This window comes from Balaenoptera physalus (assembly GCF_965194825.1).
Source record: "Balaenoptera physalus genome assembly, chromosome: 14".
Lineage (NCBI taxonomy): Eukaryota > Metazoa > Chordata > Mammalia > Artiodactyla > Balaenopteridae > Balaenoptera > Balaenoptera physalus.
In genome coordinates this window covers 54,797,286-54,823,170 of record NC_138893.1, presented here as the reverse complement: position 1 = coordinate 54,823,170, position 25,885 = coordinate 54,797,286, and the positions used below count along the sequence as shown (strand labels likewise).

General features: G+C 36.2%; 1 protein-coding gene across 1 annotated transcript in view; it reads left to right on the top strand.

Annotated features, from left to right (window-relative positions):
* The window catches only part of CC2D2B (coiled-coil and C2 domain containing 2B), a 102,109-nt gene that overhangs the window by 24,788 nt on the left and 51,436 nt on the right, over positions 1–25,885 (top strand). The window contains exons 10-17 of the mRNA XM_082423828.1: positions 4,311–4,408; positions 8,790–8,930; positions 13,715–13,823; positions 14,019–14,137; positions 16,440–16,617; positions 19,230–19,380; positions 20,530–20,677; positions 24,616–24,754. Of these exons, the coding sequence (XP_082279954.1) occupies positions 4,311–4,408; positions 8,790–8,930; positions 13,715–13,823; positions 14,019–14,137; positions 16,440–16,617; positions 19,230–19,380; positions 20,530–20,677; positions 24,616–24,754 (1,083 nt within the window). The remainder of the gene's footprint in view (positions 1–4,310; positions 4,409–8,789; positions 8,931–13,714; positions 13,824–14,018; positions 14,138–16,439; positions 16,618–19,229; positions 19,381–20,529; positions 20,678–24,615; positions 24,755–25,885) is intronic.

The following is a 25,885-nucleotide window of genomic DNA, read 5'->3' as shown; positions in this document are numbered from 1 at the left end:
AAAATGAAAGAGGGGAAGAACAGTAGGGAGGAGGAGAAAAGGCCAAGTGTTACAGAGTGTGTCCATTGGTGTCCTACCAAAATACTGATTTATAATGTATGTATCCTTTTAGTCCGTTGGTGTGAAATATATGGCTCTGCTTGTTCTCAATGGGTTCAAACCAAGTTCAAAGTAGTGGGAAACTCACTGACATCCAAGGAATTCTGAAACTGGAATATGTCCCTTTATATGAGTATGAATCTCACTTAAAGAACAAGGAGAAATGCTGCAGACAGTATTAGAGAGTAGAAAGGCTCCTCAGCTTTGCAGCGTTTTGCTATTTTTCCCTCTAGTTTTTTAAAAATTACACAAGTAATACAGGAGTACATTCTCATTGTAAATGATTCAGTGTAGAAGTTTCAAAGTGTGAAAGACCTACTTCAATCTTCACCTCATGGTTTGAACTACAGCTTTAAAGTTCTCTTTTCCATGTATCTGTGTGTATACATATGCCTTGATAGTATTTAACATAAATTGGATCTTCCCATATGTATTATCTGGCAACTTCGTTTTTTAAAATTAATTCTGCATCTTGGAGCTTTTTCCATATCACTATATATAGACCCATAATATACCTGTATTTTAATATGTTTAATCACTCCCCATTCACGACACTTAGGTCATTTCCATCTTTTTATGATTACAAATAATAAAGCAATGAACATCCTTGTACCCATATATTCAAGCACACAAGTGAAAACTTCTTTCACACAAGTGAAATCTAGGCTAGATTCATAGAAGTGAAATATTTTGGTCAAGGGTAAGGGTGCATGAAGTTTAAATTTTATTAGAGAGTAATGAATTGCCTTTCCATAAAAGGTTTTCAGTTTGAATTTCCACTGACAGTACAGGACAGACCCCACTTCCCAGAGTCCTAACCAGTAGTTGATATTATTTGCCCATTTTTCTGTAGCTTTGTGTATCTTTATAAGAGTTTTCATATATATACACATATACGTATATACACATGTACACACATACACGCACACACTGGATGTAAGTCCATACAAGATATATGTCTTTTGAATATGTTTTATATATTTTTGTCCCATTCTGTTTCTTGCTTTTTTAACTTCATTTTTCTTATCTCTTGGAAATATTTAAAATTTTATGAAGTCAAATCTGTCAGCTTTTTTCTTTGGGGGTTTTAAGTTTTGTTGTTCACTTACTAAGCTTCCTAGATTTGTATCAATCAGCATACCTTTGGTTACAACTCACAGAAAACTCTCTCTCAATTGCTTTAAACAATAGGGAAAAAGTATTACCTTCTGTATCAAAAGTCCAAAGTTAGGGCAGCTTTACAGTTGGTTAATCTGGTGGCTCAACAATATCATCAACAACCCTGGCTTTTCTGTCTTTCTAATCTTCATCTTCAGAAAGTTGACTTGGTTAGCTCTTCTCATGGGAACTAACAGAGTGGCTGCTCCAGCTGAAGGCATGCTAGCCAGACACACAATATGCAGCCTAGAGTCTCACTTTGAGAGCCCTCTCCAACCTTTCCCTTACACCACAGCAGATTTCCCCTCATGTCTCATTGCCTAGAATTATATCACATTATCATGCCTAAACCAGTCACTGGTGAGAAGAATGACATTGCTACAAATGGCTAGACTCATCAGGGTTTACATCTAAAATAAATGGAAGAAGATTGAGCAACTGAACAAAATTGGGGCTCTGCCTACCAAGAGAAATGAGTATTCAAGAGCGACCAGTAGTGTCTGGCAAACCAAAATTATAAAGATGCCTTTCTAAGGATGCTCAGCATCACTAATCATTAGAGAAATGCAAATCAAAACCACAGCGAGGTATCACCTCACACTGGTCAGAATGGCTATCATCAAAAAAATCTACAAACAATAAATGCTGGAGAGGGTGTGGAGAAAAGGGAACCCTCTTGCACTGTTGGTGGGAATGTAAATTGATACAGCCACTATGGAGAACAGTATGGAGGTTCCTTATAAAACTAGAAATAGAACGACCATATGACCCAGCAGTCCCACTACTGGGCATATACCCTGAGAAAACCATAATTTGAAAAGAGATATGTACCACAATGTTCATTGCAGCACTATTTACAATAGCCAGGACGTGGAAGTAACTGAAGTGTCCACTGACAGATGAATGGATAAAGAAGATGTGGCACATATATACAATGGAATATTAGCCATAAAAAGAAACGAAATTGAGTTATTTGTAGTGAGGTGGATGGACCTATAGTCTGCCAAACAGAGCGAAGTAAGTCACAAAGAGAAAAACAAATACCGTATGCTAACACATATATATGGAATCTAAAAAAAAAAAAAGGTTCTTCTGAGGAACCTAGGGGCAGGACAGGAATAATGATGCAGACGTAGAGAATGGACTTGAGGACATGGGGAGGGGGAAGGGGAAGCTGGGACGAAGTGAGAGAGTAACGTTGACATATATACACTACCAAATGTAAAATAGATAGCTAGTGGGAAGCAGCTGCATAGCACAGGGAGATCAGCTTGGTGCTTTGTGACCACCTAGAGGGGTGGGATAGGGAGGGTGGGAGGGAGGCTCAAGAGGGAGGGGATATGGGGATATATGTATGCATATAGCTGATTCACTTTGTTATACAGCAGAAACTAACACAGCCTTGTAAAGCAATTATACTCCAATAAAGATGTAAAAAAAAAGTCTATATATTCTCCTAATAATGTGTGTGTGATATGTAATTTCTAACTTTTTATTCTATCTAGAGCTTATATCTGTGTTTTGTGAGGTCAGGCTTCAACTCAATTTCTTTCCCCTAAAAGGTTAGCCTAATATTTCTACTGATTTAAAATTCTGCCTTTATTGTAAACCAGCTTCACATATTTACATAGATTTAAGGACTATCTACTCCACTGACATATTGGTCTGTTTCTGCCTTGTTTTAATTACTATGTTTAATTATTAAATTATGATGTGTAAGGACAAGTGCCTCCTCATTGTTTTTTTCCTAGGATGTATTTGCATGTTCTTATAGAGTTGATCTTCCATATGAACCTAAGAATTAGCTTGCCAACTTCTATTTTAAAGATCCTATTACCAAGGCTTCCCTGGTGGCGCGCTGGTTAAGAATCCACCTGCCAATGCAGAGGACATGGGTTCGAGCCCTGGTCCAGGAAGATCCCAAATGCCACGGAGCAACTAAGCCCGTGCACCACAACTACTGAGCCTGCGTTCTAGAGCCCGTGAGCCACAACTACTGAAGCCCACGCGCCTAGAGCCCATGCTCCACAACAAGAGAAGCCCACACATCTCAACGAAGAGTAGCCCCCTCTGAGAAAGCCCACGTGCAGCAACGAAGACCCAACGCAGTCAAAAAGAAAGAAATAAAATAAATAAATTAAAAAAAAAAGATCCTATTACCAAAAGAATCTAAAAAAAAAAAAAGTGGATATATGTATAACTGATTCACTTTGCTGTACACCTGAAACTAATACAACATTGTAAATCAACTATACTCCAACAAAAATTTTAAAAAAGATCGTATTACCATTTTTATTGTAATTGCATTGTTATATTAATTTTGAAAGAAATTTTATCTCTATAAAAAATTGGGTTTCCTCATCTAGGAATGTAGTATGTCTTCACATTTGTTGAGGTCTTCTCATGTCTACCAGTAAAAGTTTATATCAGTTGACTCTAGTCTTGGAGTTGCCACAAACTGTCCCTAACTGCGATAGACAACTTTTGCACGTTTTAGGGTTTTGTTTCCTCTGGTTTTATTTCTCTGTCGATATTCTCGGTGGATATTTCTGTCTGGTTTATACTTTCCTCCGTATATTTTGCTGATTTTATTTTACTTGTTATCCTATGTTGTTATACACTTATTCTTTTATAGTGAAATATAGATGTGTAGATATAATTATAAAATACATGTATAGGTATGGTTGTGATGATGGTAGTGGATATGGATAAAGAGAGATAAAGATCTTTTCTGTAACCATGGGATTTTAGATAGAAGATAGATTCCTGTGCTCAACATGCCATCTTGATTGATTGGCATTTCTTTATATTAATTGATAAACTAATTACTTAGAAGTTTCAAGGTATAATGTTTGCTTCTTAGACAAATATTGAGGCTCTTCTCAGTTCTGCCCCAAGGTGCTTATATAAAATATATTTTGGAAGACAAGACAGTAGTACACAAAAAGTTATACACCTGTGCTTCTGCTGCTCATACCTAGACCTACAGGTGAATTGGCATTATGGTAACAAGTGGATGAAATGTACCAAAAAAGCTCTTTTCTTTGTTGTAGCTTAAAGCACTGAAGGACGCTACCAAATTAGCAAATGAAAATTTGGAAACAAGCCAGCTGACCAGAAAATCTTTACAGGATTATTATTGGCAGATAAGGTAGGTTTTAGGCCATTCATGTATTCATCAAGCATTTATTAAGTAATTTCTTTAGACAGAGTATAGTACAATGCTATGGATGATATAAAATAAGAAAATAACAATATCCTTACTGTTTTTTTTAAATTGAAGTATAGCTGATTTACAATATTTTGTTAGTTTCAGGTGTACAGTAAAGTGATTCAGTTGTATTTTTTTCAGATTATATTCCATTATAGGTTATTACAAGATACTGAATATAATTCCCTGTGCTATACAGTAAATCTTTGTTGCTTGTCTATTTTAGGTATAGTAGTTTGTATCTGTTAATCCAAAACTTATAATTTGTTCCTGCTTCCCTCCTTCTCCCCTTTGGTAACCATAAGTTTCTTTTCTATGTCTGGAGTTTGTTTCTGTTTCGTGTATAGATTCATTTGTATTATTTTTTAGATTCCACATATAAATGATGTCATATAGTATTTGTCTTTCTCTTTTTGACTTACTTCACTAAGTAAAATATTCTCTAAGTCCATATGTTGCTGCAAATTACACTATTCCATTCTTTTTTATGGCTGAGTAATATTCCAGTGTGTGTGTGTGGGTGTGTATGTGTATTTTTTTTTTCTTAAGCCAATCATCTGTTGATGGGCCCTTGGGGGTTGTTTCCATATCTTTGCTATTGTAGATAGTGCTGCTATGAACATTGGGGTGCATGTATCTTTTTGAATTAGAGTTTTCATTTTTTCTGGGTATATACCCAGGAGTGGGATTGCTGAAGATCCTTAGTCTTTAGACAGTTATAGAAATGGTTCCAACCTTTTGTAAAAACTCATTTTTGTGTAAGAATATTTTATAGAAGTGTCACATGAAAGTAGTTGTAGTTTTACAGTCTATTTTTAAAAAGTACATGTTGATTAAAAACTACTATGAGCTTATTAATACCTTTCAATTGACTTGGATTATATTTATCTCAAGTGTTTGTATATGTTTGAGAATTAGTCCACATACACATATGTGCAAGATATATTATTAATTCAGTCTAAAAACAATACTCAGATAGTATATAGAGTTAAGGACCCCTGTAAAAAAACGTGATCTACAAGTTGGGAATCATTGGCTGATAGACTCATTGGGAAGAGAAGTTAGGAAAGAATAAAATAACTGGAAAATTAATTTCAAGTCAACACATGATTATGTGTCAAGGAATCTCCAAAAGCAGGAAAGCTCTCTGGGAGGTACTTATTGGGTAGAAAGTTAAACTATGCACAAAGATATGACAACTGTGAGAGTGATTTGATAGTTAAAGAATTTCCCTGACTCTCTGCCCATTGACCTGAAATGGCTCTACAAGCTCTTAACCACTAGAGGCAAGTTGTTTTAAATAATTGGTTTCCTAGAATAACCTAGTTAAATGCAAACAATATTACTTGAGGAAGTTGACATATGCCTTGTACAAGTACTGGCACATAGTGAACTCTCAATAAATGTTAGTTGAATGAATGAGTGAATGAACAGAAACCTTCAGTATTTACAAAACAAACTAGTGTTATTTATAAAATTAACTACAACTTAAGGCAAAGAACAGTCATTGGCATAAGGAACACAGAGCAAGTAAGGAAGGATTGAGGAGCAAAGAGAGTGGTAAATATGTGGGTAAGTCTCAATGAACAATCCTGTAGTGATGTAATGATGTCTTACAGGGTATAAAAATACAGAGAGAGTTAAAATATAAAACTTTTAGAATGGAGTAAAGAATGGAGAAGGGTTAATGTAATTAAAGATATTTGCATTGACTAGGAGGAGAATAAAGGTAAAGCTTAATATTAGACTTTGATAAATCAAGGACTTAGATTTTAACTTGTGACCTCTAAAGAAAGAGAATTAAATATATCTTCCCAATCAATTGAAGAGGAAAATAGGGTAATAAGAAAATACTCAAACAATCCAAAAGAAGGCAAAAAAAAAAAAAATAGAAAAGGGACTGTAGAGACTGATGAGACAAGGAGAAAGCATAAAAGAAAATGGTGGAGTTAAACCTAAATATATCTAAGTGAGTTAAGTGATCCATTTTTATCTAGACTGGATTAAAATAATTGGATTTTTTTTTCTGGAATTTTTCTTTGTGGCAGTTATGTCTGAATTTTATTTTATTTTATTTTTATTATTTTTGGCTGCATTGGGTCTTCGTCGCTGCGCGTGGGCTTTCTCTAGTTGTGGCAAGCAGGGGCTACTCTTCGTTGCGGTGCACGGGCTTCTCACTGCGGTGGCTTCTCTTGTTGCGGAGCACGGTCTCTATGTACATGGGCTTCAGTAGTTGTGGCACATGGGCTCAGTAGTTGTGGCGCACGGGCTTAGTTGCTCCGTGGCATGTGGGATCTTCCTGGACCAGGGCTCGAACCCGTGTCCCCTGCATTGGCAGGCGGATTCTTAACCACTGTGCCACGAGGGAAGCCCAATAATTGGATTTTTAAAAATCCAGTTATATGTTATTTAGGAGAGACTTATCTAGAGCATAGGGATATAGAAAGTTAGAGAATAAAATAATGGAAAAAATATGCCACATAAACACTAACAAAAGAAAGCTGGCATAGCTAGGTTAGTATAAGATAAAATAGATCTTTAAGGCAAAAAGCTTTACTAGAGCTAGAGGACTGCATCAGAATATATGGTTTAATTCACACGTGTGCATACACACACACACACAGACATATACATATATGCATATCATATGGCTTCAAAATATATAAAGCAAAATTTGACAGGAATATAAGGAAAAATAGCAATTCACAAATGTATTGGGCAATTTTAACACATTCCTCTCAGTAATTGATGGAATAAATAAACCAAAAAATCTCATTAAGGATATAGAAGATTTGAACAACATGCTTAATAGACTTGACTTGGTGTATTTGTAGAATATTGTACCTAACAACTGCAAAATACCACTGTCTTCAAGAACACATGGAACATTTACAAAAATTGACCTTACGTTATCTCAACAAATCTCAGAGTCTCAATATATTCAAAGGATTTAAATCATTTAGTGCAGAAACCCAATACAAAAATGCAAAAAATATTGCTAGGAAATCTCCATATGTTTGGAAATTAAGAAATACAGGTCTAAATAATTTGTTAGCCAGAGAAGACATCATATTGATCATTGGAAAATGTTTTGAATTTACTGATAAAAAACTAATATGTATCAAAATTTGTGAGATACAGCTAAAATAAGTCTCAGAGGAAAATTTGATTATTTAAATACATATGTTAGAGAAAAAGAAAGGTTGAAAATTAATGAGCTAAGCATCTTTCTTAGAAAGCTAGGGAAAAGGATAGAAGGAATGAAATAAAGAGAACAGAAATTAATAAGAAAGCTAGGATAGAATCAACAAATCCAGATGTTTGATAAAAAATTGATAAACTCGGGACTTCAGTTTATGAGGTTATCTTATCCTTGAAATTAAAACCTAACAACAATACAAAAAATACTGCAACCCAATTTCATTCATGAAATAGCTAAACAGAATTTTATCAAATAATATAGCTAAACTGTGGTCATTCCAGGAATGCAAGGATGATTTAATATTAGAAAGTCAATCAGCATAATTTGCCATACTATAGTGTGTTTGCAAAGTCAGGAAACCAGTAATAGTATATTACTTCAACATCCAAATAATCCACTCACTACCCATCAGGCAAAGTACCTCTAAATTTGAAGCAATGGTTCTAATTGTTAATCTGAAAAAATGTATAAGAAATATACTACAGAATGTCCAGAAAATCTGGAAATACATGGATGTTAGCAGAGCAGTTTTGAATAGTGAAAAATCTTTAAGAGGTATGAATCTCTAAATGGAATTTCATTCTCTACAACAAGATGTGGGTAAAATGAAAAAAAAAAAAAGAAGGGTGGAAGGGCCCAGAAGAGTTAGTACAATACATTCTTCCAGGCCATTTGTAATGACTTGTACTGTAGTTCTAATCCACTAACATATTTTTTAAAATTTATTTATTTTATTTATTTGTTTTTGGCTGCATTGGGTCTTCATTGCTGCGTGCGGGCTTTCTCTAGTTGTGGCGAGCAGGGGCTACTCTTCATTGCGGTGTGCAGACTTATTGCGGTGGCTTCTCTTGTTGCAAAGCACAGGCTCTAGGCACGCAGACTTCAGTAGTTGTGGCACAGGGGCTCAGTAGTTGTGGCTTGCGGGTGCTAGAGCACAGGCTCAGTAGTTGTGGTGCATGGGCTCAGTAATTGTGCTCACGGGCTTAGTTGCTTCGCGGCATATGGGATCTTCCCAGACCAGGGCTCAAACCCATGTCCCCTGCATTAGCAGGCAGATTCTTAACCACTGCACCACCAGGGAAACCCCACTAACATATTTTTAATCTAACATTATTGTAGTAATACAAAACAGCTCTATGATTTAGAAAAGGAAAAGGACTTCTCCCTACTACACAGTATATTATGGACTTGGAAACAGATGAAATCTCTTCGACAACGCCAAGGGTTTACAAGCACCTCGATAAAGTTGCAGTTTCAGAGGTGAGTGGCTGCTCTATTTGTTCTTATAGGTCTCCTGAGGAGCTGCCCACGAATAACTGGGAATTCACAGTAACTTGGAAAAGAAAATCCAGAAGCTAGTCAACTATTTGACGTAGTCAACAAAGAACTTGTATTTTGAATGTATAAACAATACTTACAACTTAATAAGACAACTCAATTTAAAAATGGGCAAAATATTTGAACAGACACTTCATTAAAGAAGGTATGTGGATGGCAAATGAACACAGGAAACAATGCTCAACATTATGTTATGTCAATAGGGAAATGTAAACTAAAACTGCAGTGGGATACACTACACACCTATTAGAATGGCTAAAATCCAAAAAAAAAAAAGAATAGAGAGAAGAAAGAAAGAAAAGAAAAAGGCAATAAAAAATGCTGGCAAAGCAACAGGAGCTCTCACTGATGGCTGGTGGAAATGCAGAATGGCGCAGCTACTTTGGAAACAGTTTGGCACTTTTTGATAAAGTTAAACATAGACCCAGCAGTCATACTTCTAGATGGAACATGTAAGTCACAAAAACATATCTAGTGGAGGAGATAGTTACAAATTAAAAACTTTGCTTGTTAATCACTTCTTAAGCTGTTTGTGAACCCACAGTGAAATATTGTGAACCCACAGTGAAATAACTGGTTCTCTCCCACAAGCCGTTGTCCTGGGTCTTTTGTTTTTCAAAACTACAAAAGATTAGTATAATTTCAGGCAATTAAGAAAGATGTTTAGCTTTGTTGATTGTTTTTCCTGCTGTAGTAGTTTTTAACAAAAGTGCTTCTGACAGTTTCTAAACCTAACCCTGCATGGACTTTGTTTATCTTAGGCTCCTGAATTCATGTAAACTTGCTGACTTGCCTCTCATCTTTTAAACCGGTCTAACACACTCGTGCATTATGAACCCCTCTTCAGAAAAGGAGAGTCACAGATGCAATAAGCTTGTTCAGAACGGTAGCTCTGGACCAATATTGCCTGCTCACCACCTACTCTTATTCTACTAAACTCCAGTCCCACCTGAGGCCCTTTGCATTTGTTCCTTCTGACATTTACCATTCAACTTTCCCAGTGGACTTTGGCTTGGGTTTGCCTCTCCAGATTGCTCCTGTAGACTTCTGAACTAAACCCCACAGTGTCAGTGAAGAGTTTGGCCGCAACAGGACCAGCTAGCCCCAGCTACCCTAAAATGGGGCATTTCACTTGAGCAAAGTATCATTCTTTTTTTTTTTTAACATCTTTATTGGAGTATAATTGCTTTACAATGTTGTGTTAGTTTCTGCTGTATAACAAAGTGAATCAGCTATATGCATACATATATCCCCATATCCCCTCCCTCTTGCGTCTCCCTCCCACCCTCCTTATGCCACCCCTCTAGGTGGTCGCAAAGCACCAAGCTGATCTCCCTGTGCTATGTGGCTGCTTCCCACTAGCTATCTATTTTACATTTGGTAGTGTATATATGCTCAATGTTACTCTCTCACTTCGTCCCAGCTTCCCCTTCCCCCTCCCCGTGTCCTCAAGTCCATTCTCTACATCTGTGTCTTTATTCCTTTCCTGCCCCTAGGTTCATCAGCACCATTTTTTTTTTTGATTCCATATATATGTGTTAGCATACGGTATTTGTTTTTCTCTTTCTGACTTAACTTCACTCTGTATGACAGACTCTAGGTCCATCCACCTCACTACAAAGAACAAAGTATCATTCTGATCAACTAGAAAAGCTGATGTTTCAAGATGCTCCTGGGAACTCTGTTTCCAGGCTAAGGGTATCACCAGCAACCTCACCACAGGCCTTCACCTTGTAAACCCTAATTGAATAAGCTTGTAGCCTGGCCTATGTGAAAGACAGTACTTATGACAGGAAGACCTGGGACCTAGACACTGAGCTCAGGTTATCTTTTCTTCATATATTTGGTTTTGAGCATATCGAATTTGATAAGCTTTTGAGACATCCCTAAATAAAGCAACTGAATGGGCAGCTGGATGTATGGTTTGTACTAGAAAGAAAAATGCTGAATTTTGTGGCAGAGTAATAGTAATTGAAGCCATGCATGTGCATGAATCTGCTTAGGAAGAGGGTAGAGAATGAGATGAAAAGAGGGCCGAGAGCTAAGTCTTGAGAAACTGCCTTGAATGGCTTGATAGAGGAGGAGAAACCAGAGGAGGGACAGAGAAACACCAGTTAGAGTGTTTTGCCACAGAGGCAAAGAAAGGGGAGTATTTTAAATAGGAGGGAGGGTTAATAGTGTTTAATGCTTCTGAAGAATCAGTTAAGTCTAGGACTAAAAATGTTCATTGGATTTCCTCACATGGAGGTTACTGATTGAGAAATTAGAGCAGGTTTTATGAAGTGATGGTGGCAGAATAAAATAGCAGGAAGTTGAGGATATAGTCCTGTCTTCTCATTCAGGCAATAAATTTTCCTTGTCAAACGTTAACAACACTACATTAAACTTAGAGAAACTGCCTGGGTAAGTAGCCACAGACCTTGTTGTATTTTGGCTACTGAACCCAAACCACAGCACTGGTAAATAGCACGGTGAACCCAGATTCCTATATATTGTCTTCACCTGTGTTCTCTGTTAGGCTCCTACTTACCTGGAAGGGATCCAGATAACTGTCAAAGGGGCTTTTAAAAGATACAGAAAGAGCAAGCTATTCAAGCAGGAAAATCCATGTCATTTCCCAGAGCTACTGAATAGAAAGGAGGAAGCTGTGGAACCAAGACCACTGTCTCAGTGATCTCCTCAAAAAGAGACTGCCTGTTAAAACACCTATTGTCTAAATACTGTACATTGCCTAAGTTACTCTACCCTGGAATCACCTGGGAGAGATCTAAAAACCACTATTATGATTTAGTTGGTACGAAGTATGGTCTGGGCATCAGGAACTTTAAAAATATCCCCAGGTGATTTTAATATGTGACAAAGTTTGAGAGCCATTGGATTAAACAGTAAGTTAATTGACTTTCATATTGATTACCCTGAAGCAGAGGAAAATAATAATATTTGTTGAGTGTTTGTTATACTCCAAGCACTGGACTGAGCACTTTACATGAATTAGTGCATTTAATTCCCATAACAACCCAATTTTCAGATGAGAAAAGTAAGGCATAGAGTACTTAAGTAACTTGCCCAAATTCCATAGTGTCAGTAATGGGTCTGGGCTTCAACACAGGTAGTCTGGTCTCTAGCCCATATAGGTAGTATCTACACTAGGTTCCCTATATTTCACTGCAGAAGGCAAAAAGCATATGATATTTTACAATGATAATGAGATATAATTCACATACCATACAGTTCATCCATTTAAAGGGTACAGTTCAATGGTTTTTAGTATGTTCACAGCATTGTGCGAGCGTCACCACAATTAACATTTTATAACATTTTAGGCACCCCCCCCCCAGTAGAACTATCTTCCTATTAGAAGTCACTCCTCACGTGTGTAGATATAGTTTTTATTTTTGTTGGGTATATACCTAGGAATGGAATTGCCGGATCATATGGTAACTCAGTGCTTAACATTTTGAGGAACTGCCAGACTGTTTTCCAAAGCAGCTGCACCATTTTCTATTCCTAACAGAGCATATAATACTTATCAAAGAATCTCCTTTTTAAAAGATTAAAAATAAAAAACTGAACTTTGAACTGAAAAGAATAAAGTCAACTCCCAGACCAATTATTTTCTGAAAGGGTTCCGGAGAACTGGGGTTTTGCTGGACTACTAATAGAAGAGGAATAATAGTAATACCTACTTCGTAGGGTTGCTGTGAGAATTAAATGAGTTAATATGTGTAAAGTACTTAGAATATTGCCTGGCATGTGCTTAGTAAGTACAATGTAAGAGTTAGCTGCTGCTACTACTACTACTAGTAGTGGTGGTAGTAGTGGTAGTAGTAGTAGTTGTTAGTGGTGGTGGTGGTACTAATTGTAGTAGTGGTAGTAGTAGTAGTTGTCGTTGTTGGTGGTGGTAGTTGTAGTAGTGATAGTAGTAGTGGTAGTAGTTGTCATTGTTGTTAGTGGTGGTGGTGGTACTAGTTGTAGTAGTGATAGTAGTAGTAGTTGTTGTTAGTGGTGGTGGTACTAGTTGTAGTAGTGATAGTAGTAGTAGTAGTTGTCGTTGTTGTTAGTGGTGGTGGTGGTGGTGGTAGTTGTAGTAGTGGTAGTAGTAATGTCATGAACTGCTTACTGTTTATGCATAAACCCCAAGGAGTATAACTGAGATTTACCACTTAATATTCCTATAGTGTCCTGCCCTTACACATGCTCATGTTCTCACAGCTTAAAAAATATGAGAGGGACTTCCCTGGCAGTCCAGAGGTTAAGACTCCATGCTTCTACTACAGGGGGCACGGGTTCGCTCCCTGGTCGGGGAACTAAGATCCTGCATGCCATGTGGCAAGGCCAAAAAATTTTTTTAAAATATGAGAGGAAGCAAAATGAGAGGAAACATGGCATGTGCCCTTAAATTTATATCTTCCATCCCCCTTGGTTACTTATTCTCACCAGAGAGGTTTCTTGATGTCCTTAGAAAAGGCTGAAGACACTAAGTAGGGAGAAATCTGTGAAAACTAAGAACAAGTTTATGAAGTTTTATGTATATACATATATATGTGTGTGTATCATACTGATAATTTCCTTGGGATGTAGAATTATTTTATGTAAGAAATTGTGGTGTGTGTGTGTGTGTGTGTGTGTGTGTGTGTTGGCAAGATCTCTAACAACTCTCAAATCCATTATTCCTGCTTTAAATAATTCTATTTATTATTAATTAGGATGAAAATGAATAAATGTGATGAACAAAAACAAGAAGAATTGTCAAAAATGCCTGAGACTCAGAAGAAAACTGAAGGAAAAGCATTTAAGAATGGGGAGAAACAGGAGGTATTTATATTGCAAAATAACATTCAACTCATCTTAACTAGTTATAATATTTGTTTGGTAGAATAGGAAATCTTGGTATTTGTAACAGTTACCCAAGAAAATGACAAATATAAGAAATAAAGTTTAATTTTAAGAATAATTGTCCTAAGCAATGAACTTACATTATAAATTATATATTTATTTTTCTGTTTCTAGAGCTTCTCATATTTAGCTTCAGAATTTGAAGAAATAGACATTGAAAGAATAAATCCAATTACCTTGATGCCACAACTTTCTTTCACAGCAGAATTAACAAACTTATCTAGATGTTCACTGTAAGCATTTTTAAAGGATTGTTTCTTCATTATATATTGTCTAGTAATTGTATTGTTTTTTTAATAACGTTAGATTTCTTGAGTGAGTACCATATACCAGGCACTTAGCATGCTGAGTTTAAAAAATATATTTGCACATTTAATTGCCACCATAGCTCTATGGTATTATCTTCATCTTAGAGATGGGGGTCACACTTCTAATTCATGACTGAGGTGGGACATAACTCAGTTTAGACTGATGATTGTTTTTTGTTTTGCTACGGTAGTAATTTTTGTTCAGGTATAGATAGGTGGAATATAAAGCCACTGTGAAAAATAAGGTTATATGGTCACCCTTGCTTGTTGAAGGACCTCCTGGCTTTCATAGAAAGTGTTTGGTATAGAAAAGGCCCTCTGGACAATTTTCTACTTTGACAATGCAAGCTTCTTCCCTTCCCAGTTGTGACTTCTTCCTTGAGCTTTAAGGTTTTCTCCCTACTCCTAGGACATCCATGCATAAACAGATGTCATGCCGATTCCCATTTCTCCCATCTCTAAGCCTTTGGATCTCATCTCCCTTAAAGAGGATGTAGCAACTTAGAGCACTGAACTAGGTACAACTTTCCAACATCTCTGTCTCATGGAACACTTGGTACGGATTCATCTCTGAGTACTGTGAATGTGCATCATTTAGCATGGTGTTGGAAGGTAGTGTGTGCCCAATAAATACTAATCTTCATTAAATGAATGAATAGGTGGTTAAACTTTTAAATGAACATAAAGAGTAGCAAACACAAAGGTACAATTATCATTACCTTCTTTCTGACTAGAGAAGTGCAGCAGTGAAGCAATGTTTTATTTGTTCTACACCTACTTCCAAAAAGGGCCCAAGATGATTTATTATGTAAGACATCCATGCAAAAGGACCATCTAAATGAGGACAAGAGAATAACCATAAAATGGAAGTTGGAAGTAAAAAGGAGAAAGAGAAGGAGGAAGATATCTGTGCTGGAAAGCCTAGGCTAAAACTTAGTGGAGGTCAAGGCAAAAGGCAATATAATGCTTTATATCTTTTCAAAGCTATTGTTGTCATGTGGCACTGCTGTCATTATCCATTTAAAATGTCTAGTTGAATAAGAATTGATTCTCTAGAAAACAATAATATACTGATGTCAAGGATAGAGGTGAAAGGAGTACAGGGATTAAAGAAAAATTAAAAAGAGTTTACAGGTGAAGAAAAAGGCAAGATTTCATGAGGATAAATATAATCCCAAATTAACAAATTTTCATAATCAGTTCATAAGCTCATTATTTAAACTACTTTCAGAGGACTTATTTTATGAAACTATTTCTTTAAAGGTAATTGGGAGGAAGGTCAAAAAAGGCCTACAGGGAGACAGGAAGAGTAAGTAATCTTTTGTCCCATAACCCTCTGAGAAGGTTACAGAGAAGATGAGCAGATATGGGGGCAGGGAGATACTGGCCTATAGGATGATTAGGATGGAGAACAGAAGGGGATTCTATTTTTCAACCTATGGCTTATCTTCCAGCTAGTCTTCTACCTTCTGAAAAGCAGGATCAAGTCTTAAATATCATTAGGTCAGTTGCCTTGCAGCTGAGAAGACATTCAGTAAATGTTGGTTGAGTGAACAAATGAATGGATGGATTGAAGACTCTCTTTGGCAGTCTCATATCATTTAGTGGATCAATTTCTTCCCCAAAAAGTGTTTTCATAGCAGCCCCAGGAAAGTAACCTCTCTGGCTTCCCTGTCTGATCTTTGGGTTCAGAGAAACAATGTCCTGGGAAAAAAAAGGTATACAACCTAAAGCCTAAAGAGATTCACAAAGACCTTTAAGAGGACACAGCAAGCCTATTGACTTAGAGCCACCTCCTTGAGGTTATTGAAGACATGGTGTGTGTGAGTGTGTGTGTGTCTTTTAAAAGTTAGAAAATATTTTTGAATTCTCGATTCAAGCTCCTCCACCCCCATTCCTAAGTCCCTCAGCTTTCTCCTCTCATAAGACATCTTATAATGGGTAAGTGCTATAATCTCTTTAAGTTATAATTTAGTAAAATAGCTGAATGATTTATGGTACCTTAATTTTAGTTCTTTTTGTATTTTTGAGTAAATGTCTTTTTAAAAAAACATTTGACGAGTAGGAAAGGCTTTTATCCACATATAAGCAAATGTTATTGGGCTCAAATGTTATTTGTCCTCTAAAATGATCATATTTTAACATGTTGAGGTACATTTTGAAAAGAATAATATTTTATATCTGGTTTGCTTTTCAAGGGTCCATTAAAGGTTTATTTAATTTTTAGGCACGAACAAAGGAGGAGAGCCAAAATTCAGAAGCTTAAATATTTTATTAAAATATTATACAACAATAAACAGGTTTCTTGCACTTCAGTATCTCCCCTACAGTTTGATTTTAAAGTCATGTTTCAACAAATTTTCAATATTCAGTTAATATATTGGCCTGAAACAATTTGCTTGGAGGTATGCCATTGTCATTTAATTTTGTATCTTATTTTATGACATACATAATTTTAAATTTCTTGTTAGCTACTGTTATATGTGATGAGTAAGTTCTTTTATATTGAGATGACTGATCTATATGGGTAGACAAGATATTTATAAATAATATATTTATAATTCATCAATAGTCTTTTATTAATAGCTGTAAGTACAAAATTATTTGATTTGTAGTTGTTCTAAATACTTCTTTCCTGCTAAAATTCTTGCCAACCCTAGATGTGCAGCATTATTATTCATTTGTTAGTGAGGTAGAAGAGAGTTGTTTAAACTATGAGTAGTATAGCTATTGTAAGTGTTGAATGATTTCTCCAAATTGCCCCAGCCTTGACTTGGTGATTTCAGTCTCTTGATATATTTGTTCATCTTTTTAAAAAATTTTGGATCCCTTTAAGAATCTGATGAAAGAACACACATACAGCAGACCCCTGATTCCTGCCCAAACACCCCACCATAAGAATCCCTTCACTAAAAGAAGAAGAAAATAGGATGATGGAGAAAAATTAGAGACAGTAAAGGAGTTTAGACAAGATGGTTAATATAAGGGTTAAACTTGCACCTAGAGCTGAAAGAAAAGTTAGGAGGGAGTAAAGATTTGTTAACTAATGAGAACCCGCTGTATAGCACAGGGAACTCCACTTTGCTGTACAGTACAAACTAATACAACATTGTAAAACAACTATACCCCCCCCAAAAAAATAAAAATAAATAAAAGTAAAGATAAAAAGATTTGTGTATGTGAGTGTGGGGTGGAGTTTGAGGTATGGGGAGAAGATTATTATTACAAATCTAAATCAAAGTTATTTTTCAATGCCTAAAATAATTTTGTGCTATCCCTGATCAAAAGCTGTATTCATTTTGTTCATCTGAGCTGTCAAGTTACTATCATCTTAAAATGTACCTCTGTTGAAATTTCTATTTAAAAAATATACTGACTACACTTTCCTACTATTGTACCTAAAATAAATTGTGATATAATAATCCAACCACTTGAAGTTTAAAATCTGCCCCCTCCCAAAATAGATAAGTGTGTATTTTGAATCCCTCATCATCCCATGAATTAGCACATGATCTCAACAAAACAAGAGGCAGGAAAAGAAAGGAATCTATCTAGGGATAAATCGCACCATTAGCAGTGCAAAACTTGCTAAATAAATCTATATGCCCTAGACTAACAGATTCTAACATACATTTCTAATTTTCTTCTTACTATTCTTCTTTACTCTTTCTTCACTTCAGCCAAACTGAACTGCTTGTTTTTTCCGTACATTCTTGCAATTTCCTACTTAGAGTTTTGAATATTCTAGCTTCTCCACTTATGATGCCTATTTTCATTCTTCACACTCCATCTCAGCCACACAGTGGTGTTGATAGCTTCCATTAGGAGACCAGTCTGTCTCTGGGGAGATTCCAGGTAGAATTCTCTACATTTACATTTGCTACCATCCAGGATCTGACCTCCAGCTCTGCAGTCTCAGAAACTGGATTTAACAGTTCCATGAGAATGCATCTACATACCCTAAATAAATTTACAAGGATGATGTGTAAAATCAGAATGCCAATTCAATATTTGAATATATTTATCAGTTCATTGTCTCATTTTAGTTAGTCAATTTACTAATTTACAGTAAGAAAATTTTTTCACAGACCTAAATACTTTAAGTCCATTAGCTATAACCCCTACAAACCTTTCTGTATTAGGGATGCCTTTGTCAAAGGGACCAATGTGTTGGGTTAAATTCACTCTTACAGGGACAGTATTTAGATGACCAGAAAAATATTTGCCTCTTTGCCTTTCCTTTTCCCCTGCTTTCTTGGTTAATCAACTATCCTTTTGATTGGTACATTCTTTTTTTATCTTTCACGGGGCATTTACCGCCCCCCCCCCCTTGATTTCCTTCTTCTTAGAACACATATCACTGTTTCCCCAAACACTGATAACACAATATAAGTCAAAATGAGATTTTTCTATTGAAAAAAATTTAGGTTTGTAGTTATGGCATTGATGGAATTATAGTAGAAAGCACAGCATACAGAATCAGAAGACCTGGGTTAGTACCCAGTGGACATCTATGGGACAGTCTACTCAACACCTCCTTTACTCCTTCTGGGACTTTTCCTCCCTTCCCTGCCCCATAGCTTGTTTAACCTGTCCTTGGATTCCATGAGCCAACAAATCTCCCCTTTTCTTAAGCACTTCACCTGGGTTTCTATCACTTTTAATAAAATTTAATATAGTTTCATATAGAGACTCCACTTCTTCATTTACAAAATGGGAAGAATAATACCTATTTCCTATATTATTCGGGTATTGTGTTATATGTACTATATTCACAGAACTGTATTTGTAATCCTTTTATTCAACTGATTTTCTTTGAAACCAGTAAAAGGCATTATACTTTTAAATACATAGGATTATCTACTTTTCTCACAATCATGTGGATCAAATGCTATAGAGCAATACCTATTTTACATTCTAGTATTTTTAAAAGCATTATGTTAGTGATGATCTTTATTTTAGTTCTTTTTCTATTTTGTACTCTCAGTGATTTATCAACCATTTCTTTTATATTTAGGTTTATGAAATAAGTAAAAGGACAAGCTTATTGGCAAAACTATATTTACCCTTACCTAAAAACACAGAGCTAAAAGGCAAAACTGTTTTGGAATATGTAGAATTTAGCTCTGATAAGCTGGTCATACCTGCATATGGAGAAGTAGGAAGCAGTAAGTTTATTAAAAATGTTTCTTCCCTCCTATTTTCTTCATGAGTTCCATATCCTAAATGACCCTGGGTCATTTATATGAACAAAGAATCCTATATTTACAATATTAGGTTAAAAATGAATTAAGTTCTTCTTCCAGACATTAAACTAATTTTTAAAACTTTGACTTGAATCAGATCTTTGGGATATCTAAAATTCGGGATTAGCTCCTTTGCTTTTCCTAGGACATCTGAGACAAGGGCGCTATGCTCTCTGGAGTGTGAGCTCCACTCCTGAATGGGTAGGCTGCTCTGCCTCTGCCTCTCCTTTAGTAAATCTTAAAGATGCTCCAGGACAGGTTGATTCATCTTTGAACTGAATAGGGGAGGGAGGAAGAGAAAGAGAGGGAAAGGAAGAGGTAAAGGAGAGAGGAAAGAAGAAGTGATGTTTTTGTTTATTGTTGTTCAATTGATTTTACTCCTCCTGCAATTAAATTTAAGTTAGCATGTCTGCCAGAATGCTGTCATTCCTCTTCTCCACCAGCTCCCTTCTCTTTCACCTTCCTAGGGGTTTTGCAATTGCTGCATCCAGCTGGTAAAAAGAAAGGGAGTATGAATGAGTGAGCAAGGAGGAGAGAGAAGAAAATAAGCAGGCAAAGGAACCAGGGGAGAACAGAAAATGAGGGAGGAATGTAGTCTGCTTAGACAGAGTCCAGAGGAAGCAGAAAATAGGGTTGTGGAGACCCAGGAGAAAAGACTTAAGAGTGAAAAATTTAGGGAGCACTAGGAACTTGGCAGAAGTTTCAAGGAGTATCGTTAAGCTCTCTGGAGACAGAAGGAAGATGAGGAGAGGGGGAACACTCAAGAATGTAGGAAAGGAGACAAACAGTAGCTCTTTTTCTGCTGCCAATATTTTTTTCTTGCTGGCAGCCACTCCCAGAAAGAATGGGTTAAAAACTTCTGTGTTCAGATAAATATGTTCCTCTCTCTTTTGTGGTCTGTTTGAAGCAGTCTACCTTGAGGGATCTTAGATGTGAGGTGAGGGAGAGCTCTAAGATTAGAGCCTGTGGTCAACATAAACTTTGTGTTCCTGAGGTTCCACAAGTAAAAGTCTAGAAAAAAACTGCAATGTGCTCAAATATTCATTTGTTTTTAATGCCTTTTATAAATAGATGTGCCCTTTCTTCTTGAGGGAAACGGAACTGAAGAACTTTGTCTTTTGACTTCAGGAAAACTAAGCTATTCTCTATCATGGGCCTTAGATGAAAATGGTGTTCCTCTGACACCTATGTCACAGTCATTAAGATCTGCTTACCGCAGGTAATAAACGTTTATGCTTGAAAAATAATGCCAGTCCTTAGCAAAGCATCACACAAGACCTACAAAAGGGAAAACTCTAGAAACAGTAGGAACAGTTTAGTTTACTTGGATGTTGCTTTATTTTTTATTTGTATTTATAAATATGTAAAATATTTATATATTTTATTTATTATCACTCTACTAAGACAATAAGTATCTTTGTATGTAAGAGAATGTATGCTTCAATGCTTAAGATTAGAGCCACATGGATGATGAGAGAGGCAGTTCCACAGTCCTTAAATTGTAGGCAAAGGCCAAGACTCTGAAAGATTTTATTTCTGGGACCTTTATATCTCCCAATCATTCTGGATTATGAAAGAATCATTTTTTGCATTATCAATTTGCTGGAAGAAATTGCCGGACATAGAAATTTCATCTGTATCCCAGGACTTCCTAGAGGAATTGGGATTAACTGCTAGACCACATCCACAAACAGGATTACTAGAAGTAAAGTAAAATTCTATAAAAACGATGATAATGCTGGCTTACCTATTGTGCTATGTTTGAGTAAAATGGTAAATATAAAGGACCAAAAGATCCCATCATTTAAAAATTAGTGAATGATAATAACAAGAAGATAGCCTTTTCCCTCCCCATCTAAACACATATGTTTTAAAAAAACATGGCTATATCCAACTATATGACATTATGGGAAAGGCAGAACTATGGAGACAGTAAAAAATGTCAGTGGTTGCCAGGGGTTAGGAAGAGAGAAGGATGAATAGGCAGAGCACACAGGATTTTTAGGGCAGTGAAACTACTCTGTATGATACTATAATTGTGGATACATGTCATTACATATTTGCCAAAATCCATATAATGTAAGACACCAAGAGTAAACCCTAATGTAAATCATGGACTTTGAGTGATAATGATGGGTCAGCATAGGTTCATGGATTATAAAAAGTGCAATTCTTTTATTGCAACAAACATAATAAATTATAACCCTGGTGCAGGATGTTGATAGTGAGGTAGGCTGTGCAAGGTGTTTTAGGAGAAAAATGGGCAATTAATAAGGGTAATTCATTTTGGAACTAGTGAATAAGCTTTTAATACGCTGAACCATTATTTTCTTGTGTTTCTTAGTATTTCCCTAGCACAGTCCCCACTACAGCTATTTTTAATCTTTGCCTCATCATACTATTCTTTGCCTTTTTCTTGGAGTCAGATGTTTGTTCTCCTCACTCTAAAGCTAGCTTTTATACAAATAATTTGGAACTTTCCTTCATCTCCGTTAGGATTTTGCTGACATATTTATATCCTTTTCTTATCTTTTCTTCAACTTTTCCGTTTCCTACGCTATAAGTCTTTTGTATCCAAGAAGCCTTCTGTGCTTTGAAACAAAGAAAAATCCAAGTGTTTGATTAAACCCTGAAAACTCTTTCTGGTTGTTTTTCCCACCCAAGTCCTCATATGGGTGGTCTACTGGTCTGCATACATTGCCTCTACTTTTAATTCATACATTTCATCCTTAACCCAACTCAGTTATTCCTGAAGGCTACCAGGGACCTTCTGGCCGTATTCATTGGCCCGTCCTCCTCATTTTGCTTCTTGAAGTCTCTTCTTGTCTCATGGCTTCTGTGATGCTGCACTTTACAGTTCCAGTTAGTTGGGAACACAGGTTTATAAAAGATTGAGAGTAATTCTGCAAGATTGGAACAGATGACAGGTTTCAAGAGGGAATGAATTGCAGGAGAGGTTTTCAAAGCTCAGAGTCCTTTCTAAAGTGAACTAGAAGTAAAACTTTACAGTTGGGGCCTCTGAGATCAGAGAGGGAAGTTACAGAACTCTCCTTCTCTACAGTTGTGGGAGGCCAAGGACTGGTGAGGAGCAGTGGTTCTAGGAACGGGGTGGGTGCTCCAAAAGGCAAGATTGACTTGTGAGAGTCAGAGCATGGAGCCAAAGGAGAGCAGAAAGAAAGTATGCTCATTCACTGTTTCACTCACTCATTCATTCATTTATTCATGAACTACTGACAGAGCCAGAGACAAAGAAGTGAATGAAAAGAAGATCTTAGAATGCTTCAGTATAACATTAGGCACACCTCTCCAATCCCATGTTGTCTAGAGTTTTTGTTTAATACGTTTTTAAAACATAAAACAGTCTTTCTTACACTCACTAGTTAATTATTTTCTGACATGGTTAATTGACTTTTATGTTTGCCCTCATTTCTTACCTCCCACAACTTTCATTCTGGATTTACTTGCTGAAAGTTGCTCCTTTAATGATTCAGTTTTCATGGCTAGCAAGCTTGTTTAGTCTTTGTATATCTGAAAATGTGTTTATATTTTCCTCCTTCTTGAATAATTGTTTAGATGGGCATAAAATTTGAGGCTGATATTTATTTTCCCTATTTGAAGCTATAGTTGCATTATCTTCTGGGATTTATCATAGCTGTTTAAAAGTCTGCCATCAGTCTAAACGTTAGTATTTTGTAGATTGTCTTTTCTCCCTGGTAACTTTAAAATTTTTTGCTTAATTCATAGAGACAAAGCCAGGGGCTGAGGGGAGGGAGGAATGGAGAGTTATTGTTTAATGGTACAGAATTTCTGTTTAGAATGATGAAAAATTCTGGAAGTACGTAGTTATGGTGGTTGTACAATACTGTGGGTATACTTAATATCACTGAATTATATTACTTGCTTAGCATTTGGTTGTGAAGGAGGGGGTGCAGATGACCGAGGAATTTTGCCATAGCCCACAGCTAAACACCTGTAGGGCCAGCTGGGGGAATCATTATAGCAAGGGCAGGAGATGTTCTGTGGTCTTTATTACTTCCCCTGAGGCAGAAATCTGGAGACTACCTTGAAATACAATTACAACCTAATTTTTTTAGGCTATAATGGGATAAGTTTCTCTCCCTAATCTATTCATTGACATTTAAACTGTACCTCAGCCTTTGTTCTCTAGGGGACCTGGGCTAAGAATCTTCCCAAGAGAAGGAAAATTTGTTACATGATGGTGTTAAGGGTGTCAGGCCCTAGATATCTCTTATGACAAAGACATTAAAACAGTTTAAATATGAGGACAGACATAGGAATTAAAGAAAGGAAGAATACTCAAACTTTACCTGTTTGTAATTTTGCTTAACATCCTGTCATACCAAGCATTGGCTTTGTTAGCAATAGCTTCCAAAGATTCATCATAAAAATAAGAATAGATACTGATGGAAAGTAGACAGTGTAAAATGTATGTCCATGTTTGGGTTGACATTAGTGAATCTGAGTCAGAACTGTATTTCTGGAATCCTAGTTTATGGGCTGGAATTTTTCTTGAGTACTTTACAGAAAGGATCTTAGAAATCTTCTAGTCCAAATTGCTCTAATTCTACATGATGAAACAAGTTATCTATGAAGAGAGAGATTAAATAACTGGGATAATTGATGGATGAAAATAAACCCTTACTGTTTAGGGTTGAATTCCTTCTGCACTTAGCCTATAGTTGAAGTCACTAAGGATGCATTATGAGTCTAGCCTATCTTTTATAGCTCTCTTAACTTGTGAAGATGGCCTCATATGATCAAAGATATTCTTCTGGCCCATACTTCCCAGTTAATTGTATTACATACTCTATATTATGTTTCAACTGTAAAGATATAGCCTAAAGATTCTTTTTTATATTGTGAACTTTAGATAGCAAAGATGAATATTTACAGACTTTACCCTTAAGAAGCTTACTTGTCTCTTAAGGGAGGGGTAGACATTTATCAAAAAGCTATGATACAGTTAGAAAGTGAGAAGAACCAGGAAAGATATCACATCTAAACCTTCTATTTTATCCTTAAACACAGGACAAGTTTTATCTTTAAATACCTGGAATGGGTAGGTTTTACCCCATATAACAGATTTATCACCTGCATATTATATACAAATTCACAAAATAGTTTTCTTTATGTTAGTGTGTTAAGGAATGTAGATGCAAGAGGTGTTCCTGGAATTCCATGGCTTATTAATGCACAGAAGCTTTTTGAATGGGCAAATGAGGTCAGAATTGACCCAAATAATCCAGAATATTCTGATTTAATGGAATTTGTTATGGTAAGTTATAGCAAATATCTGTACTGTAAATATATTTTATTTCTTAAGCTCTACACTCTTATACTCCACAGTTTGCAGTGTATTTTTCTAGGCATTAGGAGGCATTAAAAGTAAATCTGAAAAAAAAAAAAAAAAAGTAAATCTGAGGACAGTTAGAGTTTTCAGCCAGTTCATAGTATTGTAAGGCAGTTAGAAATTCAGCAACTGAAATAATTACTACTTTAGGCCTGATGATTGGTACTCTGCCACTATTTAGCAGCCCTTGCTTGGTGCATCTTGCATCTAGGCTGACATCTATTGTACATCTACTGAATGCCAGCCATATTATTAAATGCTGAGGATTTTAAAGATGATTTATAGACACACTCCTTCCCTCAAAGACTCTATTATCTATTCACTTCTCCTGCTCCTCCTTACAGCCAACTGAACTGCTCTGTGTGCTCCAAACAGGCTTTCTTCATACCTTTATTCATGTCATTCCCTCTGTTTAGAAGGGCACCTATAACAGCTGTCTTACCCACCCTGCAAGTCTGGTAAATCCTTCCTTGGCAACCTCAGTTAGATATGGGCTTTTCTTTCCTTGCCCTCCTGTTAACTTTTTTCTTTTTATAAACTCTTATGGCTCTAATATCATTCTGCCTTTTACCTTAGTTATTCGTCCATGTGCTTTATCTTTCCTTGTGGAACTACAACTGGTAAATCTTTGTCTCTCTTATGGCAGCTAGCACTTTTCCTTGCATGTACCATGTACTCACATTTGCATTTATTGAATAAAGCAGTGCATGCATAGATTATTGCAATTAAGTTTCTTCAGATCAGAGCTTCTCAACTGATGTGCTGAATTGATTACAGGTGTACAGAAATATTGATCCTCTGTCGACTCATAGGGCAACTAGACACAAAAACTCTCATCTTTTAACCCACTGTGCAGTACACATGTTTTCATTTTCTGTATAAATCATGACCAGGAAAAGGTTGAGAAACTGCATAGGCAGGATTCTGCATTTTTTTTTCAGATTTTCTGTACAGATTCAGTTGCTCTATTTCCTATTTCTATTGCAACTCTCATATCTCACGGTTAGGGGGAAAAACTGTTTTGAAATAATTCTTGAATTTTAAAAAATTAATATT